The sequence below is a fragment of the Muscardinus avellanarius genome (genome assembly GCF_963383645.1).
Source record: "Muscardinus avellanarius genome assembly, chromosome: 16".
In the NCBI taxonomy this organism is placed as follows: domain Eukaryota; kingdom Metazoa; phylum Chordata; class Mammalia; order Rodentia; family Gliridae; genus Muscardinus; species Muscardinus avellanarius.
Window position 1 is genome coordinate 20,964,128 of NC_137802.1, and position 13,690 is coordinate 20,977,817.

The 13,690-nt window shown below is 46.4% G+C and overlaps 1 protein-coding gene across 1 annotated transcript in view; it reads right to left on the reverse strand.

The window, feature by feature from the left end:
* RAP1GAP2 (RAP1 GTPase activating protein 2) overlaps positions 1-13,690 on the reverse strand; it is a gene marked incomplete at both ends in the record, with an annotated part of 286,135 nt that overhangs the window by 64,140 nt on the left and 208,305 nt on the right. Inside the window, 5 exons of the mRNA XM_080713983.1 lie at positions 4,080-4,183; positions 6,560-6,772; positions 7,066-7,098; positions 7,936-7,980; positions 12,801-12,836. Of these exons, the coding sequence (XP_080570109.1) occupies positions 4,080-4,183; positions 6,560-6,772; positions 7,066-7,098; positions 7,936-7,980; positions 12,801-12,836 (431 nt within the window). The remainder of the gene's footprint in view (positions 1-4,079; positions 4,184-6,559; positions 6,773-7,065; positions 7,099-7,935; positions 7,981-12,800; positions 12,837-13,690) is intronic.

Here is a 13,690-nt window from a genome sequence, read left to right on the forward strand (position 1 = left end):
ACATTTCATTCTCTGTGTTTATTTCTGCAACTATTTTTTATCCCTAAAAATTCCAGTTGCTTTCCTTATACAGCCATGTGCTCTTGACCCCTTTCTCTGTATTACAACTGAGTGTCCATTTTATAGATACCATTCTTTGTCTCTCCCAGACCTTAAATATGCTTAAGTCATTTTTAAAGCCTACCACTATTTGCATTTCATCAGCAGTAAATCCATCTCCCATGTGTTGACATTCTGGCCGTCTTTCTTAATGTCAGTTTTCCCCAGGTGCTTGGAATATTCCACCCACTTTTCTCTATTCTCAGTACAAGCCATCCTGGTTCATCTTAGCTGTTATTTTACACAGCTCTGTAGCAAAATTCACGTTATGCAATCTGGTGGCCTCGATCATCACCTGTGAACATTACTTGGCCCTTTGTAGCAGCCTCCTGACTCAACTTCCAGCTCACGGCCTTGCCTTTCCTCTAAGCCACTCACCTTATTCTAGTCAGAGTGACACTTTTAGAGATAGGATCATGACAGGCTCCCTCCCATAGCTCTCCTAATTCAAGCTCCTAAACATCATCTGTATATGATCTAGCTTTTCCTAACGATCTCTCAACTCTACATACTCTCAGACACAAATTCTTCACTTAAATCACTTTGGACTTCTTTGAATTCTCCCATACCATCTATCTTTTGCACTACCCTCACTACCCTACAATGAGCCATGTCCTTAAGAAGATAAGCAAGACTAAGAAGAAGATATCTAAATGAGGGGTATAGTGGTATAGTATTTGCCTACCATACTCAAGACCCTAGGTTTGATATCCAGCACTGCAAAATGAAAAGAAGGAAAGGAAAGAACCAGGTGTGGTGACACACACCTCTAATTCTAGTACTTGGGAGGCTGAGTCTGGAGGCTCACAATTTCAAGAACTCTCAGCAATCTAGTAAGACCCTACGTGAAAATAAAATATAAAAAGGTTGGGGGTGTAACTCTGAGATAAAATGTTCCTGAGTTCAATCCCCAGTACAGGAGGAAGGAAAGAGGAAAGGAGGGAAAAGAAAAAGGAAGGAAGTGAATGCTTTCTATGACCTAGAAACAAGGTAAGAGCTTATTCCTCACAGTATCTCTACCACTAGACAAAGTGGCACACATTAAGCCTTGGTTAAACAAACAATGAATAATGCATTTCCTCATAATAACCATCCTTGCATTGCTAAAATAATTCTTTCTTGACTACAGTAAATTATTCTTAATAGTTTGCTTAGATCTGAGTTTCTATGGTTGATATTTCACTTAAAACATCCTTTTATATTCATAAGAAATATCTGACCCTACCTTCTTTATTTTTTATTTGCATGTCATCAGCCTTTTTTATTTTTATAAAGATCTCCTAAACATTATCGAATTGTCTGGGACATTTTCCATGTTTTTCTATTCTCTTGAATAGTTTAAATAACACAAAATCTGTTCCTTTAAAGTTTAAAATATATACCTGCAAAACTATCCAGATCTAGAAACATTTGGAGAGATAATGTTTTGAGAATTTTCTAATTTATTGCTGCATTTGTGCATTTGTTGTTTTTTAACCTCATCTTGAGTTACATTTGGTAATGTATACTTTCTTAGAAGGGCATCTGTTTCAAATAACATTTTTCAATTTAACAACACAAGTTGAACACAGTATCTACCATTAATAATTATTTAATCTTTCTTTCTACAGTTATATGTCTTTTGTGCCTAATTTGGTGCATTTTAATCTTCTCTTTTTATCTACCGTTGACTAGCTGGTTCCCTATCTTGTTTTGTTTTCCCCCAAAGAAGCCTAGATTTATTTATCAATTCTTATGTTTTTTAATTTCTAATTTATTTCTACTTTTGTCTTTGTTAATTCCTTCCTCTTGTTTTCCTAAGGCAATAATATTGGTGATAATAATAAGACCAGCTCCCATTATTGCATTATTGAGTAACCACAATATATTAGACCCTAACCCACTATGGCATATAATCACTCAATAATTTTAAGGAGATACTATCAATGCCATTTTACAGATAAAAAAAAAATTGAGGCAATATTCCCACCCTACATTGCTTTCTTTTGGCTTGTTTGTTTTGTTTTTGGTACTGGGAGTTTGAATTCAGAGGCATTCTACCTCTGAGTTACACTCCAACCCCTATTTTATTTTATTTTATCTTATTTTATTTTACTTTATTGAAACACGCTCTCACTAAGTTGTGGAGGGCCTCACTAAGTTGCTAAAGCTAGCCATAAACTGTGATCCTCCTGTTTCAGCCTCCCAAGAACTGGAAGCATACCATCATGCCCAACGTACACTGCTTTCTAAAGAAGATGAACTGGGGTTCAACTCAATTATCATCTACATTTTTATCCTAACTGTCCCATAGATTACAATTGAAGAAAAACCAACTAAGTGTATGCTGCACCTGGCACCTTTCTCTAGCATCCAGTCCTGACGTGGCATTTCAGATAGGGTATAGCATTAGCAAAGGGAGCTAGTGTGGTCAACTGTCACCTTACGCAAAAGTTCCCCGCACTCGGGGTCTGATTTTTATTAAGAAAGGAAGCAATTTTCTACCTAGAAATTCTATTTGGAGATATAGATCCAAGTATTATCTCTCCAAAATCCCCTCTCTATTTAATTGACTTTCCATGCCCTTAAAACATGATATCTAAGCCAAGCATGGTGGCACACGCTTGTAATCCCAACATTTGGGAGGCTGAATTAGGAGGAGCATGCAGGTTCCAAGCCAGCCTCAGCTACTTAGTGAGGCCTTTGCAACTCAGTGAGACGCTGTTTCAAAATAAAGAATAAAAAATTGGGCTGGGTGTGTAGAATGCCCCTGGGTTCCATCCGCAGTACCGCAAAAGAAAAAAAAAAGATGTCTACCTCACTGAACCTCTGTAAAGACAATTGCTTCCTTTCTATATAAGAAACAAAGCAAGGTTGGATGGGGGCTGATGATCACACCTCTCTTGTCTCTGCCAAAGCAGGGTTATATGTCCTTGTTCTCTTTCTTATTTATCTCAAAGTTGGAGTAGATAAAAATGTTATTGCTCTCTTCCAAATACTTCAAGAAGGTACAATTAGATTCAACAAATATGGGCTGAAACCTTGACAGGTTTGTAGCAGCAGCCCTTGGCCTTCCTGAATTCTCCTTTTTTTTTTTTTTTTTTTTTTTTTGCAGTACTGGGGATGGAACCCAGAACATTCTACCTCTGAGCTACACCCTCAGCCCTACTTTTTATTCTTTATTTTGAAACAGGGTCTCACTGAGTTGCAAAGGGCCTCACTAAGTAACTAAGGTTGTCCGTAAACCATGATCCTCCTGTCTCAGCCTCCCAAATGCTGGGATTATAAAGTGAACCACCATGCCTAGCTCTGAATTCTCCTCTAGGCTCCCAAAGAATCCTGGATACATGATTGAAATACCTATGAAATATACATTTTTCTCTCTTGATAGACCATAAGCCTTTAGTGAACAGGGATCAAGTTTCAGTTATCAATGCGTTTCCAGCACCTGTCCCTCTTCCTGGTATAAGAGAGATACAAACATGTTAGTTGAACCAAAGAGAAGTCAGCTTCAGTCCCTGCTCTTGAGGAGGTCACAATCCAGAGAAAGGTGCGTTGGCTTTAGCTACAAATCAGCACTGCTGTCATGAATGCCACTCCAGCTCCAGGAAGCCAACATATGAGAGAGACATTTCGGGATCCACATTCCCTGACCAAGTGGCCATGGGCAGTATGCTGGCCAACCCTCTCCAGGGACCTTGAGTGGGGTCTCAGCTTGAAGAGCCACAGTGAGCCATCCTTTTTATCTTCCCATCCTCCACAGAGGCACAGTCCATCACAAGAAGAGAGGTAGGTTAGGGTCTGCTCTTGGTGACTTTGAGAATCAGCTAGCTAGTGCCACCTGGGTGCTGCTGTTCAACAACTTCATATATACCCCCACAATTCCAGCAGGTCTGTCCTTCCAGCACACCTAGACCAGGCTTCTCAGACTGGTATTTCTTCCCCCTCCCCACTGACATCAGCCCTGGAAGAGGCATGGCCTGGACCACGCAAAGCCCCACCTGAGAATGATCCGAAGGTACTCGATCCCCTCCACTTCCTCACACTTGATGGACAAGATCAAGTTCCCCAGGCTGCTACCAGTGCAGTAAAAGTTTAGATGATCCTAGAAACAAAAAGCAGTTTTGAGCGGAGAGGAGGAAAGCCTCCAGACAGGTCACCTAAACTACCTCCTGCACTAGGAGGGAGGGGCTCCAGAGAAAGGAGGAGGCAAAGGGTTCTGCTGCTGCAGCTACTAGAGATGGTGGTAGTGATGGTGGTAGTGATGGAGATGGTGATGATAAAGGAGGGAAGGAGGGAGAGGAGAAGAAAAAGGATGACGACAACAAGGAGACATCAACAGGCCCCAACCACCAAGTTCTCTTGATGTTCCAGGTACTGTGCCCATTACCCATTATCTTTTATTCTTTCTTCCTTTTTTGTTTTCTTTTGTACTAGGGGTTGAACCTAGAAGCATTCTACCACTGTGCTGAACCCTCAGCCCTTTTTATTTTTTATTCTGAAACAGGGTCTTGCTAAGTTGCAGAGGTACCACAAACTTGGAATCCTCCTGTCTCAGCCTCACAAGAACTGGGATTATAGGCATGCACCACCATACCAGCTCCATTATCTTCTTTAATCCTGACCATGACTTTTTATGGGGGAGATGATGTCATTGTTCCCATTCCACAGATAAGGAAACAATGTTTAGGGAGGTTAAGTAACTGCTGAGGGTCATACAACCAATGAGGGACAGACCCAGGGCTCAAATTCACATCTGTTTCCACCATGAAACCCAAGTTCTTCACTACCAGATGTTCCCAGGGAGCAACCCTCACCAAAACAGACTCTGAGGGAAAAATCCAGGAGGCACTCAGCACCTCCACCCCAGGGAAGTTGAGTGGTCCTCTGCACTAGTCGCCTGTTCAGGAAGCTACAAATGCAGCTTCCTGGGGCCCACTCCAGACCCACTGACTGAATTAGGGCAGGGCCCTGGAATCTGCACTTAACAAGATCCCCTACGCTCAGGGGTTTGGATGCAGCCTCCTCCAAGTAAGGCTCTGGAATCTGTCCTAGAACTTAGAGAATCTAGCGATTTTTTTTTTTTTTTTTTTATTGTGGTGGTGGTACTGAGGTTCCTGGAAACACTTCTACCTCCGGACTACACTCCCAGGCCTATTTTATACTTTTTTTTTTTTTTTGAAACAGGGTCTCTTAAGCCAGCAAGGCTGGCTTCGAACCTGCATGATCCTCCTGTCTCTGCCTCCCAAGCATGGGGATTACAAGCGTGGGCCACCACACCCAGCAGGAATCTAACAAATTTGAAGGACAGAAAAAACATTTTTTTTTTTTTTTGCAGTACTGGGGATGGAACCCAGGGGTATTGTTCCTTCGAGCTACTTCCCCAGCCCTGTTTTTTTTTTTTTTTAAGTCTTTTTTAGTTTTGAAACAGGGTTATCACTGAGTTTCAAAGGGCCTCACTAAGTAGCTAAGGCTGTCTGTGAACTGTGATCCTCTGGTCTCAGCCTCCCAAATGTTGGGATTACAAGTGTTGCCACCATGCCCAGCTGAAGGGCAGAATATATTTAAAGAAATCTAACTTTGTCACTTTTAAGCCATCAAAGGCTCACAGCAACACACCATGCAGTCCAAGTGCTCAGTGGACCTGCCCAAATGAGGAGGTGAGAGATGTGTACCATGTAGGTGGAAATGGAGACTCTCAGGTGGGAGGATGTATTTTTCCCAGAGCAGGTAAAACTCCACCCCACCCTCCTTCACATAAACACAAACACACACACGCACATGCACACGTACACACACACACACTCATTTCATCATCTCTACCCATTTCATCGCCTCCTACAACATTTGTTTGAGGTGATCCCCACAAGGACCCATCAGAGGCGCTCTGCACTGCCCTCTGCCCCAGGACATTGCCAGTCAGACCTCTCCAGTTAAGAGAGAGGAAGGCAGTTAGGAAAGGGACAGACCTGAAGAGAAGAACAGGGAGAATAGAGGGTGCTATAGTTAGATATAGAACGTCCCCTTAAAAGCTCATGTAGTGATGTTCACAGGTGATATCATGAGGGCTTTATTCTCATCAGTGGATGGATCTATTGTAATATATTTATTGGGTAGCAACCTGAGCAGGTGGAGTGTAACAGGAGGGAATGCGTCACAGGGGTGTGATCTTGGGGGCTATGAACATGTCTACAGACCTTCACTAGCTCTCTCTGCTTTCAGCCTCCATGTAGTGAGAGCAGAGCCTTTGCACCCTTCTGCCTGCACGCTCTCTGTCTTCACTTCCCACCACCATGCCCTGAGCACCACAGATGTAACTTGATCTAACATGGACTGAACCCAACTGTGAGCAAAAATATCTTCCTTGCCCTAAATTCCGTTCACCAGATATTTTGGGTCACAGTAGTGAGAATGCTGATTGAAACAGAAGGGCACTGAAGAAAGAACCCCTGACCCCCAGGGCCCTTTCCCAGGGCCTCACCTTCCCTAGGAAGTACTTGCGATAGGCTCTGGCTTCCCCCTTGCACTCAAGCTTGTAGCCAAACATGTTGGGGCTCAGGCTGTCCTCCTCCTCTTCCTCACAGATGCTGCTGCCCAGCGATGTCGGTGTGCCCACATTCTCCGGGTCCTCAATCCAATAGCCCCCAAACTGGGGCAGAATGACCAAAGGGTATGGGCCTCCCTTCTCCACAACCTGGAAGCAGAAGGAAGATCTTGCCCTGCAGTCTGCCCTGGGGGTGCAGAGGAGAAGAGGGGAGGGGTGCCAGTGGGGTCTTTTCCCACCTTTGAACTACTCCAAGGAGGAGCCTGGTGTTTAAGGCCAAAGATAATAACAAAAAAAAAATCTCTCCTCTGAGCTCCACAGCATCTCCAGCTTCACTGGCCCACCCTATGGCCCCAGAGTCACAGGCAGGGGCTGGAAAGGACCGTGATCTCCCCAGGGGTGGGATCCAGATCAGGCTGCAATGCAGCCAGGGGGGCTCCTACCTCGTCAATGCTGGGGTACGGAATATAGTCATCCTGCAAGACAAACCAGACGGCACACCATTAGTCTTGGGAATGCCCAGGTCACTGTTCCTGTGGCCATCTCCCAGGTCTAGGAAGGAGAGTGCACTAGGGGCCTAGCAGGCTACATACAGGATATCGGTTGAGCAAATCTCCAAACTGACAGAACCTGAATGCAAAACCAGTGAGACAGGTACTGACCCTGTCACCCCTTGTGAGACCAGCTTCTCACCCCAGGGCACTGAAACAGGGCGATGACCCTAGTCACCCAGAAGCCCTCTCCACATGATGAGCTGCACCCTTGGGACTTGAAGGCAGAGCCTGTAGCTGAGCACTGATGGTACTCAGAACCCAGAGTCTGACACCCCAAATACTGTGCAGGGACACATGCAAAGCAGGGTGTGGGGGGCAGGCCAGGCCACCAATCCTGGGGCTCTGCCCCAGCCTGTTCCAATGCTGCCTTTTTTATCCCCCTCCAGTACTGGGGATTCAACCCAAAGGTACTCTATCTCCAAGATACACCCCTAAGCCCCCTTCTTTCAATTTTTTGTTTTAAAACAGGGTCTTGCTACGTTGCTAAGAGTCTAGTTACATTGCTGAGGCTGGTCTTGAATCTGCCATTCTTCCTGATTCTGCCTTCCAAGTAATAGGATTACAGGCCTGCGTCACTACACCCAGCTAAAGCTATCTTAAAGGTACCAAGCCAGAGCCCCCTTTGCTGCCCACCAGGCATAAACCTAACAAGGGTACAGTCACTTAAGTGGCTCTTGGTGGAAGTGCCCAGCATGCTTGCTGCACCTCATGTCCTCCCTGCTACCCTGCCCACCTGCTACCACGTTGGCCACCACTCACCTTATTCTTCTGGGGTCCTGGCTTCTGCTCTTCAAGCTTAATCCCCTGTGGAAACAAGGAAGAGTGTCTGTGGAAGCAAAGTGTCTGTGGGTAAATCACAGAAAGCTCTCTGTGACTCCATGTCCTCATCTACATAATGGGGATGAGATGGCACTACCATTGCTGTGAAGGCTAGAGATTAATAGTGGATGAAGCCCTTGGAGTCCCGGGTTATCATCACTACAGGGCAGCAATGTTATCATCCCAGAGCTTAAGTATCATCCTTAGGGCCATCAGGCCAGCAGGTGAGGGGGGATTTAGGGACCCATGCCTCTTGGTGTCAGAGCCAGCATTCTGGTCCTCGTGTGCAGCTCCACCCTCTCCCTGATGCATGATGGCTAGGAGACCTGGCCCAGGTCCACTCTGCTGCAAGCTTCCTATCTGTGACCCTGGGAACCTCTCTAACTGTATCTGTAAAATGAGGATTAAGCCATCTCCACCCACCCATCCATTTTCAAAGATTCAAGAGAGCCAGGCATGGTGGTGCATGCCTGTAATACCAGTATTTGGGAGGCTGAGATAGGAGGATTGTAGGCTCAAGGCCACCCGTAGCAATTTAGCAAGACCCTATTTCAAAATTTTTTAAAAAGGACTGGATTAAAGGGATTCGTCTGCAGGTGTCTGAAAAATTTACTTCTGGGACCAGTGCCTTTTCCAGAAGTCCTATAGTTAGTTTCTGACTTAAGTGGGTTATGTGAGAGGGAAACACCTGGTGTCCCACAGCTACCTGAATCAGTCAGATGAGGGTACAAGCTGGTGGGAAACAGGAGTCCAGAAGCAGCCCCTGCCTGGTCATAACAATGACACATGAGACCATAACTTTCCAAGGCAAGCTCTCCCCTGGCCTCCTTCAAAGCTCACAGTACCTTTTCACAGCAAGGAAACTGAGGCCCCAGAACAAGTAGTATGCCTAAAGTCACCCAGCTAGAGAGTGGCAGGGCTCAGATCTGATGCCAGGCCACCTGTCTTCCAAGAGCATGACCACACCCCACCCTCCCAGGACACCAGTGCTACAAAGTGGGTGGGTGGGTGGGTGTAGATGAGGCTTCCCTAGACTCCTCTGGGCTGAGTCACCAGCAGCACTGTTTAGTAGAGTGTGGGAGAGCCCCTCCCACCAGACAGGTGTTCCTCTCACACAGGGACAAAAACCACCTGGGTGGCCCTGCAGACCCCATGGGAGTGGCAACCAGGCCGGTGGAGGTGGAGGAGTGACACCAGGAGTTTGTTTTGTCTGTCCTCATTAGTCATCCCTGTCTGGAAACAGTCCCTGGAGCTGGAGGACAGAGCTCCTCTCAGCCCCTCCATCTCCCCAACAGAGCCACTGTCCCAAAACCAACAGCCTCAAGGCAGGTCTGAGATCACAGCCAACAGGATCCAAGTCAACAGGAACCTTCAGCACCCACCCTTCCTCTGGGAAAAATGGAAGCTCAGAGAGGGAGCTGATAAGGTTACCCAGCAAGAAGGTATCAGGGTTAGACCTGAACCAGGAATGAAGCGTTCAGAGTGTGCACACTTAACACTGGCTTCACAGGGCTTTGTGTCCTTCTTCAAATCCCTAGACTTTGGGGCTGGGAATCAGGGAGCCAGGATCCTAGTTTTAGCTCTTCACAACCAGCAGAGTCACCAGGACGCTTAATTGTTCTGAGGCTGTTTCCACAACTTTAAGAGGAAGATAGTAGAGCCCATGCTCAGGGCAGAACACACCACAGCATGCAGGACTTTGCATTGCCCGAAGAGGCGCTCGCCCACCAAGAGTAGCTATAACTGTGCTGCTTCTGAGGCCAGGCCCAGTGGCACCACAGAGCCCCACACTGGAAATTACCTTCCAGGGGCTCAACTGAGATGGAAGCAGCAAGCCACCGTGGTGTCAGATGTCAGAGATAGAGGGAGAGTGGAAACACGCCCTGGCCAAGTGCACCCTCTAACCTCACCACTTGGGAGGCTGAAACACAGGATCACAGGCTTTGAGGACAGCCTCAAAAACTTAACTCTATTTCAGAATTTCAAAAAGAATTTTTTTTAAGGCTGGGGGTGTGGCTCAGAGGTAGAATAGCCCTGGGTTCAATTCCCAGTCCAAAAAAAAAGCAGGACCCCTGCTGCCCAGGAAAGGTTCCCAATCTGAGAAGAGCTCAGCAGCCTCTAAAAACAGAACAATATGAGGCCAGTTAAGAGGAGCTGAATTAATGTGCTCATACCATGTGGGGAGGGGGACTCCAGCTGTGAGTGAGGAGGAAGAACTGTGGGAGCGATGGGGGGGCACCAAATCCCCCAGCTTGCCAGAGTGCTGGGGTTCCACTGGTTTGAGGGGGAAATCCCAGCTTTGCTTCAAGCAACTGAGCACTTAATTATACCTCGTCTCCTACCTCATATAACGTACACACCAGCTCTGTTTCCACACTTGATTATAAGTCCAAAGTGCATATAAAATGAGTTTGTAAACCACACACTGCTAGGCAGAGGAGGATCTTAATGATTTGCACATAGTAACGATACAGCCACTAACAGCATTTTTCCCTCCAACAATGCCCCCTTCCTCAATCTCAGAAAACTTGGCAGCTCCACCGGCACCTCAGAACTGCCCTGGGTGCCATACTGCCCCTCCTCCTGGTGCTTCCAGACCCATACTAGAGTCTACCTCCCCTACTTAGGGTAAAAGTTTCATAGTGCAATGGCTAAGTCCTCTGACTCTGAAGCTACTTACCAGCCATGCACTCATGAGTGCTCTAACAGCTCAGTGCCCCAGTTTTCTCACCTGTGACACGGGGGTGATGATAGCAATGTACCCCCTTCCAAGGGCCTGGTCAAGATGCAATGACACCTGTTAATTTCTGAGCCCAGTTAATTCCGAACTGCTTGAAATATGAGTTCCATCATCAGCTTCCTCTTCCCACTTTTCCTCCCAATCAATTAAACCTGGGCCTCTGCTCATATTCCCCAGGTAGCAACGCCTCAGGACCCCTCAGCTAAAACCCACATATGCTCAGAGCCTTATATAAAATCACATCTTATTTGCATTGACACTGCACATCCTCCCACAGACTTTAGTTATTATTTAGTTATTTTTATTGTGGTGCTGAGGATTGAACAAAGAGGTATACTACCTCTGAGCAGTATCCCCAGCCCAATTGTTTTATTTCTTATTTGAAAACAGGGTCTCACCAGGTTGCTGAGGCTGGCTAAGAACCTGTGACCCTCCTGTCTCAAGTCTCCCAAGTCCTGGGATTACGGGCCTGTGCCACCATGTCAAGCTTCTCCCACAGACTTTAAATCATCTGTAGATCACTTATTCTATCTAATACAATTGGGCTTCTTTTCTTTTTGGGTACTAGGGACTGAACCAAGGAGGAGTCCACCTCCAACCTACATCCCCGGACCTTTTTATTTTTTATTTTGAAACAGGGTCTTGCTAAGTTGCTGAAGGTCTTGCTAAATTCACAAATCTGCAATATCCTACCAAGTACAATATGAACTCTATGTAAATAGTTGCTATACTTGTAGGAATGCAGGAAGAAAAGTCTTCCCCAGCCTGAGGTTTTAGTTAAGGAAGCCCTTTCCAATATTAGAGTTAAGGGAATATTATATAAGGATAAGAAGGTAGCAGTTTGTGTAAGCAGTGAATTGAATAAATGGGAAACTTCTTACTTCTGTTATAACCTGCTTAAGACCCTGGCTGAGGTACCGGAGATAAGTGTCAAGAGATAGCCGTTTGTCCAAGCAGAGGAGATAGCCATTTGTTTCAGACAGGGGTGATACGGAAGGAATGTTGGAAGCCATAAAAGTTATCTGACGGGAAACATTTGCCAGCTAGGGGCGGCTCCTGAAGCATGGGCGCACATCCCCCCATAGGGAAGACAAAGGAGACCCTTGGCGGGCAATGACGTGGGGAGGCAGCTCTGTGAAACCATTTGCTGTAATTCAAATGTATGTGTGATTGCTTTAAACTTAGTGGTTGTACCTGTTTACCAGTTTAATTGATTGGATGTATCTTTCGCGGGCTTCTCTTTGGCGGGCTCTGGTGTGTGTGCCCACCCCCTACTCCGGCTATAAAGTTAGAGGGAACCAGAGGCTAGGGGCCGCCAGACCACAACTGACTCCTTCTCCCCACGGGTGAGTGCCGTCGATCCGGGAAGGCCCCTTGCCGGTGAGGAACACGCTGCAGCAATAAACCCTGCTTGGAATTACATCCCTTGTGTGTTCTCTGTTATTTGGGAAGGTGGGCAAATCTCGAACTCTTCATACTATTGTTCAGGGAGGATGACAAGGAAAATCTCTGCATGTGCTCAGTACAGATGCCATTTTTCACCAAAATGTTTCCCATCCAAGGTTGTTTAATCTGTGGATTCAGAACTTGAGGATAGGACTGTGATTGTAAAGGCACTGAACCCTGACACTAACATAGTGCCCACTAAGTACTCAGAAATATTCTCTCATTTCACCCGAACTTCCGTTTCAGTAAGTCATTTTCTTTATTTTTAGATCAGGGGCATTCTATCAAAAGGCCACACCTCCAGCTCTATTTTATTTTTCATTTTGAAACAGATTCTCGTTAAGTTGCTAAGGCTGGCCTCAAAACTGCAATCCTCCAATCTCAGCCTCCCAAGCACTGGAATTTTAGGCATACACTACTCTAGGTTTTATTTCCAATACATCCAGGAACAATGGGCCCTTCCTCGCCCTCCAGGCCTCCTCTCTGTCCTCAAGCAGAAGCCTTCCCAAGTTCTCCTCTGCTCCAGACAGAGAGACAGCCGCAGACTGAGGGGCAGCTCCTTCCAAGGCACCAGCAGCAACCACAGGTTATACTGCTTCCCCACTTTGGGGGTGCTCACCTGCATTTTCTCCAGCATCTCGAAGAACTCCGCTGACTGAAAGACACAAAGAGGGCAGGGAGAAAAAGACATCAGCTGGGAAGCAGGCCGGGAGCTTCCTCCTCACCACCTGTCCATAAACCACACCAGGGATCCCCAGGGACAAGATTCATTTGAGTCCAGATAGAAGATAATTTGATTTCATCCTTGCGGAACTGGAGGTCAGAACATCCCACACATAAGCAAAGAGAAAAACCAGGCTTTGGCTGGCAAATGGCTGTGTCAGGGAGCAGCCACTTGGCCTCTTTTGAGGGAAAGGGAACAGTGGGAAAAAAGCAGTCTCCTCAAACACCCATGCAGATTGAACCTCTAGCAGGAGTCAAGTTAGGATGTTTTCAGCCCAGCAATGGAACTAAGATGTCCAGCACAAGGCGACGTGCGGCACCACAGGCTTTGTCTCCTACAAAACCTCATACCCTGGCAGAGAAACCCAGTGTGTGAAGTCACCCCAGTTAGGGCAGCCACAGGGGCCTGAGCCTGGTGTGCCCCCAGCAGATACCTCAGTCCTGCTCCAGGCCCCACTGGGGGCCCTAGTGCTTGTGAAGCCAAGCCTGAAACGCATTCAGCTGAGCCCCCGGGGAACCTGGATGGATTACTGTAAAAATCTCAAACTGTATCTGTCCAAACCTTTAACCTACTATGTTGTCACCTTTGTGAAGTCCAGGTAGAGGTGGGATGTGGAATGGATGGCTGAGGAGCTGGAAGCTCCACCCTAGCAAGGGACAAATAAGGGTCTCTGTCCCCAGGAAAACAGTTCCACTTTACTATATTAACATCACTGCCTATATCTGGGCACTGGCAAGCCAGGAGTCTACCAGTGCCCAAAACAGAGACACCCCTAGACACATGGT